General features: G+C 39.0%; 1 protein-coding gene across 1 annotated transcript in view; it reads right to left on the reverse strand.

The window, feature by feature from the left end:
• Positions 1-9,468: 9,468 nt before the first annotated feature.
• Positions 9,469-26,459, reverse strand: part of LRRK2 (leucine rich repeat kinase 2) — a gene marked incomplete at its 5' end in the record, with an annotated part of 130,195 nt that continues 113,204 nt past the window's right edge. Inside the window, 9 exons of the mRNA XM_080939254.1 lie at positions 9,469-9,712; positions 10,521-10,592; positions 12,524-12,732; positions 13,657-13,809; positions 17,120-17,304; positions 18,502-18,574; positions 19,918-20,111; positions 21,261-21,455; positions 25,287-25,387. Coding sequence (XP_080795380.1) covers positions 9,591-9,712; positions 10,521-10,592; positions 12,524-12,732; positions 13,657-13,809; positions 17,120-17,304; positions 18,502-18,574; positions 19,918-20,111; positions 21,261-21,455; positions 25,287-25,387 — 1,304 coding nt within the window. The 3' untranslated portion in view covers positions 9,469-9,590. The remainder of the gene's footprint in view (positions 9,713-10,520; positions 10,593-12,523; positions 12,733-13,656; positions 13,810-17,119; positions 17,305-18,501; positions 18,575-19,917; positions 20,112-21,260; positions 21,456-25,286; positions 25,388-26,459) is intronic.

A 26,459-nucleotide genomic window follows, 5' to 3' on the forward strand; every position in this document is an offset into this window, starting at 1 on the left:
CATGTGTAACAAGAGCAACAAACTCATTGTCTTATGCTAAAGTGACTCCCATATAACCATCTTCAATAGTGATGTTGCTCTTTCCTGCTATTTATCCCCACCAATTAAAAATAAAGTAAAACAAACAGAAACAGAACACTCTGCTATAGAAAAATGTATCCTACTCAGAATAAAGCAGACATATTTGGGATGTGGCTCACATAAGGCCCTATATGTGATGCCAAGCACCGCACAAAACCGTGGGTGAACATACTTGTAATATGCACTATACAGTGCATTCAAGGTACAAGGTACCCTGGGCTACATGAGCTATCTGGAACAGTCTATATAGGAGCTCTTTGCCACACCCTCTTATATATTATTTTGGAAGAGGATGTGGCATGTTGAGACAAGTCAAGAGAAACTGTCATACAGTGGGAGTAAGTTGGTGGGAAGCTAAGCAAACAATAATTAACAACTATCTTAAGAACATTATAGACTGAGCATGCAGCAGCCTTGGCACCAATAAGCATAGCCCCTGTGATGGGAAAAGTTGGGTTCTTAGGGTCTGAAGCCATAGTTCCCCTCAATGCCTGGGCCCCAGACATTGCTATCTTTACCAAGCATATTCTCAGTTTCATGAAGAAACTGTGTTTCTCCCAAATAGCAAAGTCTCAGAGAAAATAACTCAAGATCCTGATTCCAGCCTATAACTGGCTCTGCTAAGCATGCGTGTGCTTTTGGATGAAGGAAATATATTTGCTCTCCATACATCAGGGCCTAAGAGAAATCTTTGGTCCAGCCCAGCCTTCATCAGACATGCCGGAGAATAAATCAGATTTTATAGCCAAGTGAGTCAAGATAAAAACCGGGACGAGGAAATTGGCCTTTTCTTTTTAAAGTAAGCTGAGGAAATGTGCTTTTGTCAAGGTCTTGATTGAAGACTGATTCAGGGGTAGTTTATACAGAAAATAGGTGATGTAAAACTGGTGTGACCTTTGTCACCAGGCAGAGTTTGTGGTCAGATGCTGCACACCTGATCCAGTTATGAAGCTGCTTCAGTTCTGTGGATCTGAACAGTGTCCCTACCTCCACCGTCTATTCTTCTGGGTGGTTATTTTGCCCGTGTACACATGCAGTACCTGACATGTTACATAAAGACTGAGGTTAAATAAAGATGGCCCCATAGGTCCATAGGGAGTGGCACTATTAGAAGGTGTGGCCTTGTTGGAGTAGGAGTGGCTCTTTTGGAGAAAAATGCATACCTAGGGGGCTTGCTTTGCAGTCTTGGGTGCTTAAGCCAGGCCTACTGTGGCTTTCTCTGTAGCCAGCAGATCCAGATGTAGAACTCTCAGCTACCTCTCTATTACCATGTCTGCCTGCATGCCGCCATGTTTCCCCTCATGCTGATAATGGACGAAACCTCAGAAAGTGTAACCCAGGCCCAATTAAATGTTTTCCTTCATAAGACCTGCTGTAGTCATGGTGGACTGTACTAGGTCGTAAACAATTTCATCAACACTTATTTTGGATTTTGAAGAAGATTCTAACAATCTATAGTTGTTTCGTTGCCTCACTAGGTTTTGACCTTGTTCCTTTCCTCCAGGTCTTCCATCTTCCAAGTCACATTTAAAGCCAACCAAAGTCACTGGAACATCATCAGTGCCTTTCACCTGAAGGATCTGTTCTCTCAGGTCTTACCAGTCTTGAAATGTGCGCTGTGCTGTGACGAACTAAACCAAAGCAAAGCCTTGTTCAGTCTTTGTGTACAACTCTCCCATTGCTGTGAACTGTCCTGTTCCTGAAGAATCCAAGATTTCAAGCATACGCCGTTGTTAAGCAGTGGCAATACTGTGTGATAGACTATGACTTTTGAAGTTGGATAAGATGCATTTTGTTCTATGATATGGCTAAAAGCCAGGGCGTGGAATGCGGTAGTTTGAATAAAAGTGACTCCAATGGGTCCGTGGGGCGTGACACTATTTAGAGGTGTAGTCTTGTTGGAGTAGGTGTGGCTTTCTTGGAGGAAGTGCATCTCTAGAGGGTGGAGGTAAGGTCTCAGATCCTTCATCTACTCTCAGTGTAACAGTCTCCTCGTGACATAGAGCTCTTAACGTCCTCTCCGGTACCATGTCTGCTTGTGTGCGGTCATCCTTCACCCCATGATGACAATACACTAAACCTCACAACTATAAGTCACCCCTGATTAAATGTTTATAAGAAGCCTTTACTCAGACAGGGAATCAGTATAAAATACAGTCTCAACACTTGACTTCAATTTCTGTTTATACTCTTCCTTCCAAACACACCACTCTTGACAGTCAACAGTTAGGAAAATGCTTAACCAGCTTTTGCATGACTTAATCCAAGGTCTTTACAATTCATAGTTTTTCTCCTTTCCTTCTTTCCTTCCTTCTTCCTTTGATTTTAAAGTAAAGCTGAAGGTGATTTTAGTATATTGAATTGCTACCATGTATCTTTAATAAATAACAACAGAAAACGCTTTGATTTAACTTGCAAGGTACATTTTGCAATTAAATGGATAAAATATTTTATCATTTACATAAAGTTCTAGGTTCCTTTTTTTTAATATGAAAGATAAAATTGGTAATTGAAATATCCTTTTTCCCTAACATGCTCTCTAAATTCGTTAGCCTTATACTTTATTTTATATAGATGCTGTATCTTTCATCTTACCTCAGTGTTCCTCATACATTAGAGGAATGGGAAATTGTCACAAATGTCAGTATTTGGCAGTAAACATTTTTAAAAGATGTATATGATAAAGTCAGTGCACATAGGTGCGTACAGTCTCATTGTGGAGAATGCCGTCTGTCCATTTTTAGAGTCTCTGCCTGAATGCTAGCTTTGATGTTTTTTAGCTTTTTCCAGGATCACTGAATTTACCACACTCATCGGATTTCATATATAAATGGGGACCACACTGTTTTACGGTGTTAGAGTGCACACATTCTATGACAATCAGTTGAAGTCACTTATATGGGGTACTGTGTAGTGTTTAGGTCTCTGATCAAGTATCATGGCATAGTGGTTTATCACTGAAACAACAGGGGGAAGATACTAATATTCTTTCTTCCTCCCACTCTTTAAGCAAAGTTTTTGGCACCCAGTGTCTCCCTGGGTAAGGCAGGACATCAAATGTCAAGAGAACACGAGACTGGGAAGCTCACCTTTGTCCCGTGTCTACTCAGGACTCTGTGTTCACACAGCAATCCCTTGGCTCTGAGGCCTCCTGCCCACACCCCAAAGCTGAATGAATAAATCTCCGTGCCTTGGAGATCAGAAGAGCCAAGGGTGGCATGGCTGAGGCACCCACATCTCACGTTGTTACAGAAGTGATGACTGAACACAGGGACATCGTTTCTTCTGAGTTGGAAAATTTTAAATCATATTGCCTCTGTCCTTCGTCAAACCATTTGTTCTCATATTCACTCTTACAATATGCCTTGCTGAGGCAGAAGAGAAAGACTGGGAACATCTTGGCAATATCATAACGGGGAGAGATGTCCTTCAGTCTCAATCATCAAAGTTCTTGCTAGTGGTGGAGCAAGGATTTTCAGCACAGTAACAACTGCTTGAGGCCACTCTCTCATCCCTGACTAAACCCTACAGTTTTGTGGGAATCTAACTAGACACCCCATCCACAGGAAAAGGATCTATACTAAAATCCCTTCTGTGTTTTAATTTGTCAGATCGTTATTTCTTTTACAGCATCTCTGGAGCACCTTCATATTTCTCTTGTCCAAAACAATAAATCTCCCAAGTCACTAAAAGGGTAGAGATGGGGTTGTTTAAATAATTTCTTGCTTCCTGTCTCTTGAGGAGTCAGCACTCTTATCTTTCCAATCACAGACTTTTGGTATAAAGTAATTTATACACAGTCAGTATAATGTTGGCCATAATTAGACTCAGGCTTTTTCATTTTTTGAAATTCAAATTTTATACATAAAAAATATTTCTAAAAATTAGAAAAGTTGTCATTTTTTAATGTTTCATAATGATTAGCAGTTTTCTTTAACATCTACATTGGTCCCTTGAAAAATGCTATCTTTTAGTATTTGAGCAACTGTATTAATCAGGGTTCTCTAGAGTCTCAGAACTTATGGATAGCTTCTATATAGTAAGGGACTTTGTTATGATGATTTACAGTCTGTAGTCTAACTCCCCAACAATAGTCAGCCATGAATGGGAAATCCAAGTTGCTCAGTCCCACAGGGCTAGTAGATCCAACAGATGTGCTAGCAAGTAAATGCAAGCAGGTGAAGAGTGAATCTTCCCTTTTCCAATGTCCTTATGTAGGTCTTCAGCAGAAGATGTGTCCCAGATTAAAGGTGGGAATTTAATCCCACACCTGGATCTGGGATTTATTTTGTCCCAGGCTGACTTTGAACTCAGAAATCTCCTTGCCCTAGTCTCCTGGGACTCACAGCTGCCATGCTTCAAGATTTCTATGGTCAGAAACTTGTATCTCCCAGCCTCAAGATCTGGATTGCAGGTGAGCCTTCTAATTCTGAACTGTAGTGCATTCCAGATATAGTCGACAACCAGGAATAGACATTATGGCAACTATTTGCATTACAGAAAATGAAGTTTCAGTGGTTCCTTAAATTCCCAAGAAAAAGCTTTCCTTCTGCCTACATGCATTACCCACACATAGCTAGATGCAAGGCTCCAGAAGACATAGTGCTACTTCTCACTGTTAAGTCTCAATCTGTTTCATGATTTCATGTTTGTACCTAATTAACCGATGTTATTTTAAATATTTGGTACCTAGCTGGTTAAAATATGGTACAGACAGAGAAACAATGAGAGAAGTTATCACAAGATAGGCCCATGAATAAATTTGTCATGACTGAATTTCTGTTGTTAATTATGTCATGAAGTTAGTATGCATCTTAGTGTTTCTATTGCTGTGACAAAACACCCTGACCAAAAATTAAGTTGGAGAAAAAAGGGATTATTTGGCTTCTACTTCCAGATCATAGTCCATCATTAGAGGAAGGCAGGACAGGAATTCTAACAGGGATAGAACCTGGGTGTTGGAGCTGATGCAGAGACCATGGGGGAGTACTACTTCCTAGCCTGGCTTCACTGACCTTTCTTATAGAACACAGACACCCAGGGAAGACTCCACACAAAATGAGCTGAGCCCTTCTCCATTGACCACTAAATGAGAAAATGCATTACAGCTGGATTGTTTTCCTGGAGGCATTTCCTCTGCTGAGGCTACTTTCTCTTATTACTCTATCTTGTGTCAAATTGATACACAAAACCAGCCAGTACAACTGATCTCTTGTCAACGTGACACGCAAACACATCACTATTAAGCCACAACCCTTCATTCCTCAAGATCATGCATTAAAAATGTAAATAACTTTAAAAGTCCCACAGTCTTTACACATTTAAGCTCAATAAAATTTTATTCTCTTAAAAAAAATCCAATCTCTTTAAAAATCCAAAATCTCTTTTTAAAGTTCAAGGTCATTTACCTATAAGTACCTGTAAATTAAAAAAAAAAAAAATGAACCAAATGCTTTCTTAGTTTAAGAAAGAAAAGTCAGGACACAGTCACAAATCAAAGCAAAATCAAACTCTAACCATCCAGTGTCTGGGATTCACTCATGATCTTCTGGGCTCCTCCAAAGTTCTTGGCTCACTTCTCCAGCTCTGCCCTCTTGGTACACACAGCTTGTGTACTCTGGGCTCCAGCTTGCTCCACCTCATTGCTGCTGCTGTTCTTGAGGTTCATTATTTGATGCTGGTATCTCCAAATGCTGGGGTCTTCTGCTCCAACTGGGCTGCACTTTTACCAATACCCTCTCATGGGTTCTCATGATGCCAAACCTCAGCTTCTTTGTATAATCCCTTCAGTCCTGGACCTTCAACTCCCACTAAGGCTGCACCTTCACCAGTGTCCTCTCCTGGCCTCTCACAGTGCCCAGCCTCAGGTGTTCTCTATGACCCCCTCCATGCCTTCAAAACCAGGACCACCTGGGTGACTTATACATCACTCAGTCTGACTACCAGCACAAAGTACAACCTTGGCTGCCTCTGGAACGGAGCTACTCTCAGAAAACACATCCCAGGAGGGCTCACCTCAGTGAATGTGGTCTCTTCTAAACCTATGCTAATTTCTTAGTTCTAGCTAAAGAGCACCAATTGTCCTGGGAATGTAAATTAATGTAAAGTAGTTCTAGTATCTGATTAATCACAGCTGACTCTTCAGCTCCAGCTAACTGGAACCACAGAATCTTAAATCCAAATAGCAAGTTACTAGTTTTAAACAAACTTTGGTTACCAATGTTACACATTTTTAATCATACCCAGTTGCTTATAAATCAATAATCTAAGACCAAGACATACAGAGCATATTTATACCTTAAAAAAAAACCAGTCAAAAGCAAGCATAAAGTGACCACACATCTTATACAGTTAAACCACATAAAAAGTTTACTTTAGCTGTAATTTCAAGAAGTGAGCACCCTATCGCCTGCTGAGCTCAGTAAACACAGTCAGACATTTTTCTAGGAAAAACAGCCATCAACTCTAATCTGAGAGCAGCCGGGCACCTGTACAAGAGTTAAAACTAAATCAAGAGGTAAGCAACCAACAGATGTTTTAACTATTTTTCCTTTGGACATGAAACAGGAGCAATACTCAAACAAAAACCCAGACACAAAATGATTCACACCTTTTAAAGATGCGAAGACGACCTTTTTATTTTTTTCAAAATAGTGTGTTTTTAAGCTGGCAACAAGAGTATCTTGTATCTTGTATTCTCTCCCACAGAAATACTATAAACAAAACTCAACATCATATCTATTTTGAAACAATATAAGCAATTAAGATAATTATAAATCCTCACTAGCTGGCATCAGACTAGCCATGTGGTCTTAGCAGAATAACCTTTGCCCGTGTATGCCCGCGCATGCCCGTGCAGCCGCTGCTGACCATGAGGACATGATCGCAATGGTGTGACACAGCTGGGTGGGGGTGGGGGGAGAAAATGTCCCCACTCGCAGCCGGCCCCCTCTCCTGTGCGCATCCACATGGCCTGCAGGGAAGCATGGTGCCCTGCCCTGCCCCCCACCCAGCACCCCTGGGCCGCCACCAGGGGCACCCTTTTTGTTCTGGGATGGGGGTGGGGCTTGTGCCCGCAAAGGCCTGAACCAGCAGAAAGATTTTTCCGCCTGCAATGAAACTTTTCTCCTTCCCTTGTTCTTTCTCTTCTCTTTCCTTAGCCAAATTGGTGGGCCGCCTTGAGGAGCCTCGGTGACCTGCCTGGAGATAAATTTTTAAACTCTCCCTACCTTTAGCCAGGGTGTAGTCCCAACTGGGACGAGTCAGAGGGAATCCCATTGTCAATTTTATTTTGCAACTGCGTGGGCCTCCTGTCAGCCTCAGGAACATTGTTTCCTAACCTCTAATAGAATTCTTTTCGGCTCCTTGGTTGTGAAAAGCATCTGCAACAGCTGTTGACAATCATCCCAAGTAGGCTGATGAGAGAACATAAGGGATTCCACCAACCCTGTGAGGCATTGGGGATCCTCTGAGGAAGGGGGATGGTTAGTTTTCCAATTATAAAGATCTGTGGAAGAAAAGTGCCAATATGGGAGGGTCCATATTTAATTTGCCACCCAGCAGAGGGTCCCCCCACCGCTGGAGCTTCAGGAGGGGCAGAAGGGCCCTTTCTATCCTCAACTGACAAATTAAGAGCCCAAGATTTAACTTCAGTCCAATGGTCAAGAGTCAAACTAAGGGGAGTCCTCACAGTCTGTGCCATGATAAAACTGTAGACAAAGACACACAAGACAAAGACACACGAAACAGAAACCAAAAGATCCAGACATTCGCAGTCTGAGTCCTTCACAGGCAGGAAAAAGAATCAGACAGTTGCAAAGGGGGAAGCTTCTGCTTCAACAACAGAACTTGGTCTTCCAACCGACAGCAGGAGACAGTCAGGCATCCCTGGGTCTCCTCACCTCCTGGAGCATCCCCCAGGGCAACAGCTTGTGATCATCCCAGCATGTCTGCTGATCACAGTTCTTCAGCCATCATGGACTGAGGGAACAGCTGCAAACCGAAAGCTTGAATCTCTGAAATCAGAAATCAGACAGCTTCCCCAACAGACTCTCAGAACAGATATGCCGGCTGGCACACACACACACACACACTCCAGAGGGGATCCAAATAGCCCCAAGTCAGTTCTCTGGTGTGAGGGGTGGTCGCACCTTCCCGGCCTATGCACCAAATGTTAGATCCTCAAATCGAGGACCCCCACGCTCTGTCCTAGGAAAGGCGACACCCCAAATCACTCACGAGAAGCGGTCTTGATGCAAACTGCAAGAGGATTTTTATTCCAAGCGCGCTGGGGACCACAATGGTACACCATGCAGGGCTAAGGGACTGCGGACCCCAAGTGCAGGATGGGGACAGCTTTTATAGGTTTCACAAGGCCCACAAATTCCAAACCAATCATGGCAAAGCCTGCAAATCACAAACCAATCATTTTAAATTATCTAAGCCCGTGCTTTCTAGGCCAATCATTGTAAACCATCGAAGCCCGTGCTCCGGGGACCAATCATGTTAAACTATCTAAGCCTGCACTCCGTGGACCAATCAGTTCCCTGTAGTCTTAGAGGTCTGTATTTGTGCAGTCTCCTGGGTGGGGGTGACAATGGCAGTCAGGATAAGTCACTAGGGTGGGGGGGGGCATGGTTTCCTATGGTGCAAGCAGTTTGCAGAAGTCAGATTATCTCCTGTTTACTTAATAGGCCTGGCTCGAGTATCCAAGGGCCTATCCTATGCCCTTTTACCCAGTTTCATACAGAAAGCAGGCTCCAGAACAGCAAGGATTGTGCCCTTATATCTGCTTATTTTCAGAGAACAGGGTCTGGAATTTGAGTTATTTAGGGGTTCTTAGGTGCGGGGGTTAAGACTCCTTTAGCTTGGGGTCCTTGGAGGGGTTAGACTATATTTTTTTTATCCTTTCACAGTTTGCATCAGCACCCACGATAATTCCTCACCTAAAAAAATGTTTATTAGTAAAAATACTATATTTTACAATTATGATGATGATGATTCACTTGAAAAAAAGTTATGAAAGAGTTTCTTACATGGGAAGTTGCCCAAATATTTTTATTGGACTCTGCAGAGACCATAGACAGCCAACCAACATCTGTGTCTTTCTTAATCAACAATTTAAAATAGGCTTTATCTTTACAATGCATAGCAAAACAAACATGATTTTTTTTATTAATTTTAGTATAAATACTGAAATTAAATGCTTTGTAGATTTTTTTTGCTTTTCCCTTCAAATTAATTAGGAATAGGAAATATAGAACTAAATTAAATAGTTATTTAAAACATATTTACTGATAAATATCTTTATATATATATATATATATTAAATTAAATGTAAAACATACACATTCCTTCATATACATATAAACTTTGTAAAGAATAGGCATAATTTTTTCAATGTAAACATTTAAAAAATATATTTTAAGAAGAAGAGTACGTTTTCTATTACAGTGGCAAGGATGTCTGGTGTCTTATTCAATATAACATCAAGCCAGTCATACATCTTTCTATTCAACAGATGTTTTCCTCATTTTATCAGCTAATTCTGTCCTTACTTCAATGTGTTTTTCCAAATTTTGCACTTCATGTGGAAGATTGAGGTCCCAAATAGACAAACAAGATTGTATCTCTGTTAAAAAAAAAAAAAAAAAAAAAAAAAAAAAAAAAAAGACAAATTATATTTCTACCGTCTATTATAAAACATTTTTACTTGTTTATATTATGTTCTGAACAAATATATACTCATAAATTTAGCCTATGCAATATACTAAGTTATTGTTATTATGAAACAAGTTCCTCTTGGAAATATTAATTGGACAATAAGAAGCTCCAAAATTTCAAGAAGAGCATTTTATAGCCTAGCATTTCATTTACTGAAAGTAAGAATTATTTTAAATATTGTTCAACATTGGACATCATAGAGCTAACCCTACAATAATAAATTGTGAAAATATTACACTTAATTTTAATTTGATTGAGTGGCTAAAATTTAATTTTGAAAATGTCTGTGTTATTTACATTTTGAAGCATGAATTGAAATTGCTGATGGGGGCCAATAAGATGACTCGGCAGCTAAAGGTACTTGCTGCCAAGCTGGAAGATCTGAGTCTGAACTCCAGGACCTACAGGATGGACAAATAGAGCCAATTCCTTCATGTTGTTCTCTGACCTTCACATATGCACTGTAATGCATGCACCCAAACCTCTGGTGCACACACACACACACACACACACACATACACACACACACATACACACACACACACACACACACACACATACACACACACACACACACACACACACACACATAATAACATTTCATGAAGACACTGCTAAGTGTCCAATGTATTACACAAGCCAGAAGCCTACAATACACAGTTTGCTGCCCCATTAGACCACAGGCTCTTCACCACGGAGGATGATGTTAATGTTACCTTTTTGTTCTTGGGCACATTCTGCACTCTTCTGCTTGTACCCCAAAACCAGCATGACATTTTTAAGGCTCCCTTTATCAATACAAAAGATAGAAAATTTCTGTTAAAATAATGCATTAAGTTCACCTTCAGAAAGTGTAGCTATCCACATCTTAACACAAATACACAGGACCTGAGTGGCCACTGCTACCTTTTCCTTTCTTTTTTTTTTTTTAGATTTATTTATTTTATGTATGTAAGTACAGTGCAGTGGTCTTCAGACACACCAGAAGAAGACATCAGATCCCATTACAGATGGTAGTGAGCCACCATGTGGCTGCTCGGGATTTGAGCTCAGGATCTCTGCAAGAGCAGTCAGTGCTCTTAACTGCTGAGTCATCTCCCTAGCTTACTCCTTTTTCAGACATACTTCAAATCTATAAAACCCTCTTCAGCAGGTCAGCGATTTCTAAAGAAAACCTAGGCTAACTATAAGAATGTGAAACCACTCTTTAACCTTTGTTACATAATGGTTTGACATTTACACTTACTTCCTCTCCAGAGTTAGAACATTAGATGAGAAGAAGCTCAGGAAAGTCAAAAAGAAGCTGAAACATGAGGCACCTGGAAAGCAAGGTGGGCAGACCCTCTGGGAGCCCATAATAGCACAAGTGTCTCTTGACTTGTTTGCTAGTTTACTTGGCATTATCCACTGATGCTGTGGTATATACTGGGTCTTTGGCAGGGTCCTGACCATGTGGTATGGCTGAAAACATGCAGAACCTCCTAATATGCATGAAATTTACGCTCTAATAAAGATCCAGTCATTTGGAGGTGGGGGTGGGGTCAAAACTGCCCAAAGTTATGTCAGTGATGGCTTCTGAAAACCTAAAGAAGGACCTCAAGTTCATCACTACCAGCTTCCTGGAGGTATAAAACATGAGCTACTGCATCAAAACTCAATGTGACTAGTTAAAGAAAAGAGCTTCAGGCACGATAGAGCCTAGTAAGAGACTCCACTGAGTCAGAACTAATATAACAAAGGTGCCCGGCCGTGGAGACAGATAGAAACCTGAAACATTAGTAGGGGGCAGTGTATGTTGTAACTCACCTTGACTTTAAGATCACTCAGAACTCATTGTACTGATGTGATAACCGCTTAGACCCCACAATGCATACATGCCAAAGGGGAGAATTTAACACACTTGGTACATAGTGACTGTGGACATGACAGTCATGATATCTCCTTCCTTGGCTGTTTATCACATACATGACGGTTTAAAATCCCAGACACACTTAATTCTAGCTCATGCATGCAGCTCTGGTAACCACAGATGAAAAATCCATGCCAGGCAGGGGAAACTTACTTTCGGTACTAAATTTATTCCTCTTACGATGAGCGTTACCCTTCCCATTTGTTAGAGTTTCACAAGCCTGCTTTTGGGGCGCTGAACCCTACTGAAATGTTTGGTCATTAGGTCTGCATTCATGGGCCAGTTGTTTTCTAAATAAAATTAGGCATCAAAGGAAGATACTAAAATTTTCCTTTGTGAAAAACACAGTCCACACAGTGCTCTCCTTTAAGCATGTTTAATTGGGGGGAAAAATAAAACTTAAAAGTTAGCAAAGCTTGTGGACTGGGAGTTCATTGTGCAATGCTCTAAGAATATAAATTTACGTAAAGAATAAAACCTCTAGCAGGAAGCTGACATGGGTGTGAAACTTACACTAAGCTCAAAATAAACATTCATTTGAACTATTTGATGAAAAGTGAAATATACACAGTACACACTTTCTCTTTTGCCTTAGATACAGTGAAAAGAGCTCATAAGAGCTAAACTGCTTGCATCTGAGGTTGCCCGCCTCTCTGACGGGACTAAGAGCATCCCTTCCGGTGTAAACCGGCCCTACTCAGAGGCTAGTTAGCCCCGTGTTGGCTTCATCATGTGACTCTTGAAAGCACTGCAACAGCATCAGAAATTCTCCTTAAAAAGCGTTGATTTATCTAAATAATAGAAACTTGCCTAATTGTGCTGTGGACATGGCTCTCACAGAATCACAGAAATTGTGGATGGTGCGGATAACTCGCCGAGTAGAAAGATCCAGGAGTAAGATGTGGCCTCCTCCAGTTCCGATCCAGAGAGCCGTGTTCTTCTGCAGGCAGAGTGCCTTCACCCTCCCAGAGTAGGACAGCTTATGTTTCGATTCCTTGTTTACTTTTACCATCACCTCCCTGGAACCACAAAGACTGTCTTTCTTCACAGTTCTATCGGCACATAAGAGACTTGATACATTTACCTATGCATGTTCTGCTTATTAACATCCTAAACCATGAAGGTGTCAAAGCGGTCAGCTAGCAATTCTGAACACAGGTACCCCGGCTTTAGTTCCTAGAATCACGGGAAATGTAGTTCTTGATTTAAAAAGAGCACAACATGTCTATGCCCCATGCATCCTCCCTCCACCTCCAAATGACACATTGCTTTGATGTAAAGTAAATTCTGTGTAAATAGCTTTTGTGCTGTCTTGTCTAGGGATTAAAGACAGGAATGGAGCCTGAACGCACATATTCAGGAGATATGCAAGCATCTGGGTTCTGCACCGGAAGGAAAACCTGGGAAATGGAGAGGGCTGGCTTTATGGTCTGAGAACAGTAACATCCTGCAGAGCTCAGTCTTTCAACACAAGAAGCCGGGAAGCACATTCCTCCTCTTGAAGCTCGAGTTCTCAATGATATGTACTATTGTGATCACCTCTCAACTTTAGGAACCCTCCAGCGAATAAGATGGATATTATTTTTTTTTTTCGTAATGAATATCGTAACTTGCAAGTATTTACTATAAACATAATGAGATCCCCCAGTTTAAAAGTAAAGGAACTGGTTCCAAGGCTCTCTGTGAAATGCAAAAATTACAAAGGAAAAAAAGGCCACTCATATTCAAAGATATGTAGATAGATGATATAGAAGGCAGTTACACAGAGAGAGATAATTTAGAGATATAATATGTGTGCGTATAAAAATGTAGAGGATGCGCTAATAAAGAATAAACTTTCTCCAAAAACAATTTCCCTAGAAGACAGGGATAAAGAAGGAGCCACGATCCCTTTCTCTATGGATCTGACTTATAAAACCAGAGGTAAAGGAAGTAATGCTTACTTTAAGAAGTGCACACAGTCTATTAATTCACAGAGCTTTTCTGTCTTCTTGTCCCACACCTCTACCACGGGGCTGTTTTTCTTGGCAACATAGAGAGCCGTGTCTACTGCCACAGCTATGATGTTAGAATCACTGAACGCTGCATAAGAGAACCTAGGGCAGGAGAAAGGCAGAAGAATACATTCAGAAAGTTAACGCTATTTCCAGAGCCAAACACGTGACGCTACTGTAATCATAACATTTTTTCCCCTTAGCCATGTTGAATGACTTTGCTACCTAACCCATTTTGGTTAACTGGTTTAGGCCATACTTGACCATAGAATAAACTCATGTCCATTGCTGGGTTGGTTTTACAGTTCAGGTCTATCTGATTCTGTACGGAATTTTACACTGCCGCTTAAATTCTAAGAGAAATATAGTATCTGCTCAGTTGAGACACTGCAGTATCCTTGTTACCATGAATATTTGGAATACTGAGAATGAGCATTTGTTTGTACCTGGAATTGAAAAGGTGTGGAATTAAATTATAGCGTTAATGTCTATGTATGTCCATCAAGTATGTAAAAAAAAAAAAAAAAAAAAAAAAAAAAAACCTTCTACATAGATTCAACCGAGCATGTTTACAGAGCCATAGAATTTAGAAACTTGTTACTTATTCTGTTTGAGAACAGAAGGAAATAGAAAGCATTTTCAAATATTGCTTTTCTAACCTTAGACACAGGTGCCATCCATAGTTCACAGATTAGAGATGGTGGGCTCAGACTTCGGGGCAAACTCCAGGTTTGTTTATTGAGGTTTCACCTAAGTGTCAGCTTCTTTGGAATTCTTCCCTGATCTCTGAGAGACAATAAGCCAGCTCTTTCCTCCCCCTGACTGCATAGCTAGACCCTCTCTCATGGTCCTATTAAACATAAAGTCTCACTTCTTAGTGTGTCCCTCACACTAGACCATACACATAACTTTCTAAAAACAGACACCACATCTTTCCTATATGCCCACAGTTCAGTACAGCCGGTGTTTTATGGAGCCAAGTGTCTTTGCTGTGCTAAACTGTTTGTTCCGTGAGTGGACGGAAAGATGGACCAACACACAGTGAACATCTGGGGAAAAAGTGAGAATCTTCATATTTGTGATTGACTTGGACAAGGTATATTAAAATGTCATGGGAATTGAAAAAAATTATATTTCTTATAATAGGCAGGAGGCTTTTTCCTCTATTTTTTTTTTCTGTTTTCTTTGTTTTTGGTTTTGTTTTAAACATGAAAATAAATTTTAATTTTATTTATTTACTTTTTACATTCCAGATTTTATCCCCCCCAGTCCACCCTTCCTCTGTCTGCTCCACATCCCATACCTCCTCCCTACCACGCCCCTTTCCCCACGAGGATGGGAAGATGAAAATATCACCTCCTGCTGGCGAGTCCTCATTTTCAACAGTTTTGCTGAGGCGTTTGCTGTACCCACTATAAAGACTATAAAGAACATGAACGTGTACAAAGTTTTAGAACTAGGAAACAGTTTTCTGTGGTGTCTTGTTTAATCCTTAACCATAAAATTACATCCCTACAGATGTAATTTTATGATAGAGAAGTTGCCTAGCATTCACAGGGCCTGTGTTCTGCCCTAGCATAATATATCCAAATAAATCTATAAAAGAGCGATGAATCTCAATGCCTAGAATTGCAAAAACGAAGTCTTACAAATGGTAGATAATTTATCCCTGGTCATGTTGGCTGACATGTTGCAGAATCAAAACCCAAAACAAGTCTCCTAAGTTCTAAACACAGACATTTTTCAGTACTGCGTATGTCTCCCAGTCACCAAATGCAGCACTAACTCTAAGGGTGATGGCAGTGTCCCTGGTTAGTGCTCTGACCTCTGTGTACACGGGAGCAGAGAGCGCAGCAGTAAATACTCTTAGAACCAGCAACTGTTTCCCTGTGCCTTATGGGATAGGATTCTTCCCTCTAGAAAAATGAACTCCTGGGTGAAGATGAGCTTTACGGCTGTTTTCCAGTAACTATCCACACAAGGTACCAATACATGCCCATGATGTCATCAAATGCGCTATATCAAATGGATGTCTCTGCTTCTAAAATATTTAGGGATTGTATAATTCTATGAAAAGTGAGAATTACAGAAAACAGAGGCTATCCAAATACTCATACAACGCTAGTAAACACATCCATAAATATAGCAAAATTACCTCTCATCCATACTGACGTGTAATGTAGCATAATGTATATCTTAATGCTGATTGTGCTTTAGAATCATCTAATCCCATAATAAAGTACAGCATTGAAATTGAAGCTCGAATCCTCTGAGTTTTCTTTATTTCACTGGCATGAAGCATGGCCCAGTCATGAGACTGGCTGAGCTACCATTTGATAATTCTCATGGAGAACCAAGGTGACCAGTGGAATTAAGATAGTACATTAAGAAAGCTATAGGGTAACTGTTGTGAAGGAAATGCCCGGATCGGTGAAAGCACAAACAAAAGTCAGGAAACTTCCCTGGGGAACTTGGCTGTAGATAATGACTAATGTGGGTAGGGGCTGGGACCCAGGGACCCCTTGCTAAATCAGGGGTTGAGGCCAGTCTTGGGTAGGCCTGCTGTAGGCAATCGAAGATGCTATGAGGTTATGACTATATTACGCGGTCTTTATGCTGTTCAGAGGTCAGCATTTCAGCTATGACCTCAGAAGCACAAATGTCCTCTTTAGGACTGAGCACTCAACTGTCATTTATTCTCAGACCCCATGCTTGCACAGATGGCCCTGGTTAAACTCAGTATGTGGGGGTGGGGGAGAGAAAGAAAGAAACAGACAGACAGAGACAGAGACTGATAGACAGAGATAAGAAGAAATAGAGAGACATACAGAGAGTTGAATATTCGATAGAAAATGGTAGGGAAGAGAGAATTATTGAGGGGTGGGAGGGAGACTTGAGAACATACCATAACTGTATTCAGGACATATTTTATACATGTATAAAATTATCAAAGAACAGGCAAAAAAAGAAAATTTGAGCAACATACTACTTCAAGGTTTATATATTTTCATTCTTGTCTGAAATTGGTGTCACTAACTTGGTCATAATTTTGATAATCAATTATTAAAGGTAGAAATTATTATCCTTAAAATCTATGCTTTGTTCTAATTGATACTTAAGATAATGATAAATAACTGAATATATAAAAACATTCAGCTTCAGTTATCTAGACATATTGCCTCCCAATTACAAGTTTCTAATTTTACCAACAATTAAATAATATTTAATACTACTTTGATGACTACTACTTGCTAAATTTTCTGTTAAGGTTGTTTTGTCTTTTAAGAGACAAATATTGCATTTTAAGTGATCTTTAGTGCCAGAGTGGCTTGTGAGTAGTTTATTCATATAATTCTAAAAAGAAAAACATGACTGAATGGTAAATTCACTGCATAGAAAGAAAATTACTCACAGCTGGCTGGTTCTTGTCTCGATGAGTTTCTGAATGGTGAAGTCATTGGAAAAGGAGAAGATCTTTGTGCCACACCCTCCCCAGGTGATGTGCCTTTCAGATGAATTCATGGACTCACTCAGGCACATCAGGGGCGTACTGACATCGCCTATGTGTAGTGTCTTCAAGGGGGCAGCTCCTTTACACTGCGGAGAATAAGAGGGCAGACTGAGTGTGCACTGTGATGCTGGGCACCATCCCGCTTTACAGTGGCATCGACTTGAAACACACTTTTCAAAATGTCTACCAAGACAGGGTTTCATTAAACCGGCGTTCAAGTTGTAACTTCATGATTAAACTCTTCTCTTCCCTGTGCAAAGACTATTCAGAAAACAGTCTGTTCATCAAAGCTGCTTCCGTTTATCTCTTTTTTCTTTCTTTTCCCCCATTAATTAATTAATTAATTAATTAATTGGGTAATTAATTAATTCTATTTCCCAATTGGCTCCTCTCATCCCATTTCCCCCCTCTCACCTCCCCTTCCTTTCTCTTCAGAGAAAGGAGATTCCCTCATAGATGTAAAACAGAAGATATGTAGATATCTGACATGTGACACCAAGGGGGTTGAGACCCCTAGGTTGAGAACCACTGTTTTAGGAGATTAAAAAAAAATAACAGTGTTGGTGTCATGAAGTGGAAGCTGACTGAACGGATGGAACCAAAATGAGTTTATGGAGGAATGACTAATGTAAGGACTAAAGGAGTCATTGCAGGGAGTTGGTTGATATCTCCAGTACTGAAGACATGTTTTCATGTGGAGGAGGAGGAGAGGAGGAAGGGAGGGAAGTCAGGCTTGGGAATGAACCTAAGGCATCCTGAAGGTTCATTTTATTCTCTACTGATCTATGTCTCCAGCTGCCCACCAAGGAAGTCAAACTTCAGTGTTTGTCTATCTGTCTTCTCTCCTTTCTTTCTTTCTTTCTTTCTTTCTTTCTTTCTTTCTTTCTTTCTTCCTTCCTTCCTTCCTTCCTTCCTTTGTTTCTTCCTCTCTCTCTCTCTCTCTCTCTCTCTCTCTCTCTCTCTCTCTCTCTCTCTCTCTCTCTTCTTGAATGCTTTTATAGAGACTATCTTTCTCATTCCAACAGATTGAGTTATCTCTCTTTCTATCCATTCAAATAGGATTTCATGTCTTGTGACCTTCAGCTCATTCATGTACATCACTTACTCAAGCAGCAAGTATTTTCCGAGGCTATATTATATGCTAAATGTACAGAACAATAAATTGATAACAGGAGAAATATATGACGCTACTTATCAGGAATCTGATAATCAGATGTGGGGAGAGATATATAAAAACAAACTCATTAAAATACACTTTTATGTGGGATGCATTCAACATTTACCTTAATGGTCTTATCTTCAAATATCATTAAGTTCCCATCAGCAGTTCCAACCAAAAGAAAGTTACTTTGCTTGCTGAAAGGACAAATGCCAAAATTATTACAAAATAGCATGATTTTGAGTAACCTGGCTTTTAAATTCTCCCATCTTAACTAAATTTGAGATAGTTGCCTCTCTGCCCACACCTTCAGCCTCCCTTCTTGAAAGCACAGAGATATATATCCATTTTCCAGTCCATGGGGAAAAAATAGGGACCTACCTTTAGTAAGGGACAATTAGCAAAGACATTTGGTGGGTTCACAAAAATGCCCTGCCACTGTCCAAAATATCCTTCAGTATTTTTCACAACTGTCACCATCTCTGTGCCTAAAGCTCTCCCACCTTTGTTTTAGTGAAATTTAGTTTGATATATTTTTTCCTACAATAGCAACAAATAAAATCCACCTTGCCTTTGTAACTCAACCCAAGGAAGTTTTCTTCAGCACTACCCAAATAGTTTCAACTCCAAAATTTATACTGCAGTTCACACTTCAGGCTCCCAAGATTTCATATTGTATATTACTTTTTAAAGTATTGGCTTAAAACAAAGAAGTATAATTCTGGTGGTTCGTGGAAATTATCCTGTCTTCCATGATATATCTCCCAATGTATGACTCACACCTCAACTTCTGCTACTTAGATATATTTATTATGGTCTATTCATAGCTCAATGATAGAACAATTGCCTAAGCACTTACATTTCTTTGGGATATGATCTTTATAAATGATAAAAATATTAACTATTAGCAGATTAAAATTCGTTTTAACATGGGAGATTAAGGTGTACAGGAGCCATGGTATGGTACAGAGGACAGAGGACAACTTTTAGCACACAGTTCTCTCCTTCTACCATGTGGTCCCAGGTATTGAACTCATGATTTCAGAGTCGGGAACAACTCTGCACATTATCATCTGCTGAGCCACCTCACAAGCACTTAGAAGGGAAAAAAATCCCTTTACATTTTATAAACAATGTAGATTATTTTGCAAGGCCCTAGTTCAGTAACTACAGTTTCAATACATCCTGTATTAAGTTACTGTTATAGTGATATCTGCATTCAAAAAAAATAAACATTCAGCATCAATTACACACACACACACACACACACACACACACAAAGGCAAGCTGACCAGAGGGGAAGTAATAACATAGCCACAGCTGTGATGAGAAATAGTTGACACACTTTTACCTGACTCAGCTATATCTTTAGATAAAAAAAGACACAAAATATCACTGTGGCCCTTCATGCTTCTCTTTAAAATAAGCAAACCAATAGCAAGCAAAAAAAGTCAAGAAATCTTTACTGACGTAAAATTTTTGCAAATGACTAAAGGACCTGACGTTTCTATAATTTCCTTCAGTTCATTGATAACTGTACCTCTGCTTGGCAAAGGAATTACAATACAGACAAGTAACAGAATCAGTCATCTTTTCAAGGGTGTGTCTCTTTGTCTCATCTTCAGCATTGATGACCAGGAGAACCCCAGACTGTGTCCCACACACAATCCAGCTTTCTTTCTCAGCAGCAAGATGCACCAAAGCCAAGCATAGGATTCTACTATCAGTAACTTCCTGTAAAAAAGAGAAAGTTAAACCTAGGAGACATGATTTTACTTTAAATTACAAGATCATGTACATAAAGAAATCATCCTGTTATCAACATACTTAGATATGACTATCTTTGTGCACTTACTTTTACAATCAAAGCCTATTTTATCCAGTTTTCAACAATAGATGATATATCTGGTAAAGATGTTTTTCTACCTAGCTTCAGAATACATCTGAATCTGAAATTAAAAATTAAAATTCCTTTTTTACAGAACCAAATTTTTAATTCATCAACATCATATGAGAGAGTTCGTTCACCTTGAGCATAATTTTTGACACAATCTTTCAAGGCAATGGTCAAAATATTGAGTTACTTTTTTAACTCTATAAATTTAACTGTCAATGTATTGATCTATCTTGTAGGAGTCATATACTGACTCTTTTGCTCATTCCCCAACTACTGGGAGTGTTGGCTGCCAACAGACCAAGAAATGCATTATTACACAGCCCCAGTTTTAGAGCTAATGATCAGCTGACATTGGAGAATGAGTGTCTCATCTTACATATAGACACCTGAGGACTATCTAACCCATAGTATGTAGCCTTTGATGACTATCTGACACCTATTATGTAGACAGACACCAAAGGCCACTTGGCCCTTTTGGGTGGACATTCAGTGAACATCTGGCTTTAGTGCACAGGCACCTGATGACAACCTGGACACTTGTGTATGGCTTTTTGTGTATGAACACTTCACAGTTCTGGTCAGACTCCAGAGCCCTTGGAGGGAAGAGCCTGAGGCTCATCTTCCCCATAAAGCACATCTTTTTTCTGAGATTCTTATTCTGTTGTCTCTCTTTATCTCCTACCAAACTTCTCATTCCATGAGTCATAATAATAAGATAGCTGTTACACACACACCCCACATGTATGCATATACATATATACATACATATATACACATATTTATGTGTATATATGTGCATACATACACTGTGATGTTAAAACAAAATGACCTGATCCCACAGGCACTTACTTGTCCTAAAGGAAGGTTAATTAAGACATTTCTACATTGGCTCTCATTTGATTTCTTCCAAAGTGTGCTTTAGCTGATGTAGGCTTTAAGTTTTTTTAAAAGTATTCTGAAGGATTTCAAAAAGAATTCATATTTACCTCATAGCTGTACCTTTCCGTGTTTACATCAAATAAGGAAAGCTGCCCCTTTTCTGTGTTCCCACAGCCCAACCAGAGAGTCACGCTCTTGCTATTGAGGTTTGTAGCAACCATGCATTCAACAATGATGTCCTTAGGGATTGAAATGTGTCGCATGAGGCAAATTAATTCAGCTGAGTTCAAAATGTCAAAGACCTGAGAAAGTTTGAAAATGAGAAAACAGCATCCATCAGGTTAACATTTCATCCTCAGGGATCAAATGTGCCCTAAAGCTTCATCATCAAACCAAACGTACAGTTTTCAGCTAAACTTTGACATGATAATCTAGGTCATCAAATACAATAGTCCAAATTACAGATAAAATTCCATACAAAAACAAATACAATATATACCCTTTGTATCTTGTGCATAATATGTACTCTGGTGTGCTATGGTACTTCTTTTAACATGGAAATTTCAAAAGTGTCAACTAAACCAAATTTATGTACTCAATTCTATATTTCAGAGTCATACCAATTGGGAAAAGTAAAAATAAAAGGTCATGCCAGAAACAAAGTACATCTATCAGTTGAAGCAAGTGGCATCCATATTTGTTAACAATTTAAAAACCATCTTTAGATCTGCATTTGAGTTTTCCTTTAAGTACTAGAGAACAGAGGACCACTGAGTGCACAATAAGAAAATGGAAGTAAGAACCGAGATGCTAGGAAGAGAACTGGACCAGCTTCTTAACACACAAGACCTCATGAGAGTTCCTTGCTCTCTCTATGCCTGGCTCAGATAAGCTGATGAATTATCCATCTTGCTTATTACAAACACACTGTACCAAGACAAATTCTGAAAGTCTAAACTTTGCAATGCTACTCTACACTTTAGAATCTCAGAGTTACTATGGAGTCCATAAAACAGAAATAAAGAGAAATAGCACTTATGCTATGAAAATTTTAATATGATAAAATGAGAAACAAAATAGGGAATCCACATGGTTGAAGCAGTTGTGGAATGTTTATTGTGGTGACTGTTTTTGTACTGAGCTATTTTTGATCAGGACATTGAAAGCTGAATAAATCTTTAATCTGATCATGACACTGAAAGTTGAATAAATCTTCAAATATTAACCATGATTCAAAAATCAACACATCACAACAGAACCATTTTCACTATGATTTATGAAAGTTCACACCAGCCTAAAATATAGCAAGAATTTCCTTTCAGATATTACTTTAGAAGATGTTACTTTGTACCAACATTTAGCTGCAAACTAACTTAAAACACTAGATGAATTTTAAAAATGTATTCAATATAATCTGTTAGTCTATGTCTTGTTATTGAGGAAATTGAGGCTATTAATATTGAAAGGTAGCTGAGCACAGTATTTATTAATCCTAATTATAGTGTGGTGATGGTATGGGCTCCCATTGCCACTTTTGACTAACTGTCCTGGGATTATTTATTTAATGTATCATTTTTGTGTTGTTACTCTTCTATTCAGGCTGACATTTTCTTTGTAGTGCTTTCTGCAAATCTGGATTGCTACATTTCTTTTTACTATAAAATGTTTTCTTTCTCTGGGAATTGTGGTTGATAGTTTTTCTGGATATAGTAACCTGGGTTGGCATCTATAATCCCTTAAAGCTTGTAGAATGATGGTTCAGACCCTTCTATCTTCCAAAGTCTCCATTGAGAAGTCAGGCATTATTCCAATAGATTTGACTTCAAATGTAATCTGGTCTTTTTTCTTTTGCAACTTTTTGAATATCTTGTCTTTGTTCTGTAATATTAGATCATGATAATGATGTGTTATGAAAAGTTTCTATTCCAGGCCAGTCTTTAGTGTCATGTATGCCTCTTGTACCTTTTTAGGTTTGGAAATTTGTCTTCTTGCTTTTGGTAAAAATATTTTCTATGTCTTTGACCTGTGTTTATCTCCCTATCCCTGTTATTTACAGGTTTATTTACAGGTTGATATTTTCATAGTGTCCCAAATTTTCTGGATGTTTTGCACCTGTGTTTCTTTTCTAATTTGATAAAAAAATAAATAAATAAATACATAAAAAGACTTTCTTTGAGCTATTTCTTTTATCTCTTCAAAACCTGAAATTCTCTCTTCCACATCTTTTAATCCATTGATGAGTCTTGCCTCTGAAGATTTTGACATCCTTAGTTTTTCATTTCCAATTTTATGTCAGTTTGGGTTTTCTTTGTTAAATTCTATGTTTATTTCTCGAAATTTTTTATTATTTCATTTAATTGTTGGTAGTTTTACATTGCTCATTGAGATAGCTATCAATATTTTATATAAGGTCCCTGTACATATTTATAATTGCTATTTTGAAATCCTTGCATCGTACTTCTGCTAAACTTGTTTTCTCAGGTCCTAACACAATACACTTGCTGGTCTCTGGAGGAGGCATATTGTTTTGGTTTTTCATATTTGTCTGTTTGTTTTGGGTATCTCTTGCTGTAGATAACATTGTTGGATAGGCTGTCGATCCTTTGTTTGCTGTTGCTCAATGTGAGTTGAGATAACCATAATGGCTGTAGGGTCTCCAACTTTCAGCCAAGTTTGCTGAGTATGCGTTCCCTCTTTATACGTGTTCTGAAGGCCTGTGAGGAGTCACAAAACAAAGGAGCTGGGCTAAAAACAACAGGTGAGCAAGGCAGTGGAGGAGAATTAAAGGACCCCGGTGCCATGAGCAAATCCATGGAGCACAGCAGTAGGAATGGGGTAAAGGTTCCTATGGCAAGCTGTAGCAAGACTAAGACTAAGTCTGGAAATACCAGAATGAAGGGCTGGAAGGAAGATAAAGGTCCTCTTACCTAAGTCCCAACCTAGTGTGGCAGTTTTGGGTCCCTGATAGAGGTTCTGTGAAACAGTGGAGTCAAAAGGAACTGGAGATGCACTAAAAGGAAAAGCCAAGGGGAATTCCCTAGGAAGAACTAGGAAATCCCTTGTTCCTCAAAAAGGGACCAAGTGCTTAGGAGATGAGAGTGAGCTAAAGTTTTAATTAAAGCAAAGCAAAGAAAAACACTAGGTATTTTTATAACCTTGTAGGAAAGGATCTTTTAAAAGGTGACCTAAGAAGAAACCAGCATCAAAAGATGTTAAATATGTTCTCAATAAAAATAAAGACATTATGTTCATAAATATCCCCAAGGAGAAACTGTTATGTTTTATAAAATAAAAAGAGAAAGCCAAGGATATATTTTGTGGAGCCAGGTATGTTGGGGTGGGAGGGGTGCCTCAGTGGGCCCATGCTGAGGTATCACTTCCCCCTGAGGTACTGGCCATACAAAGGGTATATTATAGAATAGAGTTAATTTAGGGCATTGCAAAGGGAGTTGGGAAGGGAGTAGAGACAGAGAAAGAGACAGAAGGAGAGAAGAGGAGAGGAGTAAAGAGGAGGAGAGGCCAGCTAGAAACATGGGGGTGATGGTGGAGAGGGGCCATAGGAAGGGAGCAAAAAGTCCCTTTTATAGTAAGCCAGACATGCCTGGATATTGCCATGTAAGTGTGGGGCAAAGCCTAGAAGGAATGCTAATAGAAACAATAGAGGAAGTCACATAAAATCAAAAAGAAAACTTTACTCTTGATATCCAAGAAAGAATAACATATGAAGGCTGTTTTTCTCACACGTAATTTGTAAGTAGATAATTGAATAGAAAAATGAACACAACAATAAAAATAAACTTCATAAAAAGACATACATGTGTGTAACTATACATATCAGCAATAATGGGTACATACACAAAGAAATATGTGAACATATGTACCTACCATCAACTATAGTAGCTCCTGGGGTGTTGAGATTATAGTGTATGTTAAGAATGTCAGGGATTAAAAAAATTATAGTTCATAACTAGCACTACATATATAATTATATAACATAACATTTAACTCTGTATATGCATATGTTAATTTATGTGTTTGAATGTATATTTGAAAATTATATGCATATGTTTATAAGTATACAAAAGAATATTATGTTTAATACAAACTATTAAAAAATTTTAGCATGAGTATACCTGGGCAGAAGTGGGTCTTTCTTGAGGATTTTCTTTCAAACATTTTGTAATTAACTTCTCAACCATAGGCCATGGGGCACAGCCATATTCTTTAACTGGATCTGAAACATAAAGATTATTTTTCTAGCACACTAAACAAACCAAAAGTTATATGCTTACTACCAAAATATGTGAGTTCAAAAATGCAATGGAAACTCTGATCCATAATTCTAAGTTTATACTATGACACAGATGGTTATGACAACCTCATCTTCAGCAGAGCCATCACCAAAGAGTTTCATCCTTGTAGTTCTACCAGTCAGCAGGTAGGTGAAGGATAAAGTTCAATGTTAGTCTCAGCTACACAGCAAGATTTAACATCACCCTGGACTAATGATCTCACGGCCACCACCCCAAAACAAACAACTAAAAAATCCGCTGACTTTTTATGGTATAAAAAGAAATACAAAAATCAAATGAATGGAATAAAGACATTTTCATTTGATATTTGTGTAGAGACTTTGAAAACACTTTTGCTCATGTAATACACAGCCTCTGCAAAACCACCTTTACTTTAATATTCAGAGAGCAAGCATCTAGAGCCATGTCTCTGCAGTTGGTCTGCATGAATTAAATATTTTCTTTAGAACTGCCAGTCTTCAAATGGGTGTGCAACAGAGGCCAGGGCATTTATACTGGAAAGCTAACAGGTATATAAGGAAGAGAGTCAAGTGGCATCTGGGTTGGGTTTGATAATAATCAATTTCCTTTCTCCCAAGTCTTTAAAGGTTCCTAGAGGGTAGTTGATGCCATAGTGCCCACTGAAGCCCTGTGTGCCCACTCAGAAGCACATCTTGGGGGAGAAGGAAGTATTAGAAATAGCTACATAATTCTGTATTAGCAGATGAAATAATAGTCAAGAACACATAAAAGGTCATGAAATTCCTTGGAGCCAGGAGACACCCATTCAAAATGAAGCTTCTCTCATTAAGTACTCATTTGCTGATTTTCATTAATATTTATAGCAAAAGAATGTTATAAATTATTAAAAGTTTCTTCATGAATATGAATTATTTTGTTCAAAGCAAATGAAAACATCCGAAGCTACAATGCACTCTGAAATTGTTATCAGAACTACAAACACAAGCCTGCTTCCAGTAGTAATTTTCCTTTCCCAAATGTCCTCTCAAGGTA

Source organism: Micromys minutus (genome assembly GCF_963924665.1).
Source record: "Micromys minutus genome assembly, chromosome: 27".
NCBI classification, from domain to species: domain Eukaryota; kingdom Metazoa; phylum Chordata; class Mammalia; order Rodentia; family Muridae; genus Micromys; species Micromys minutus.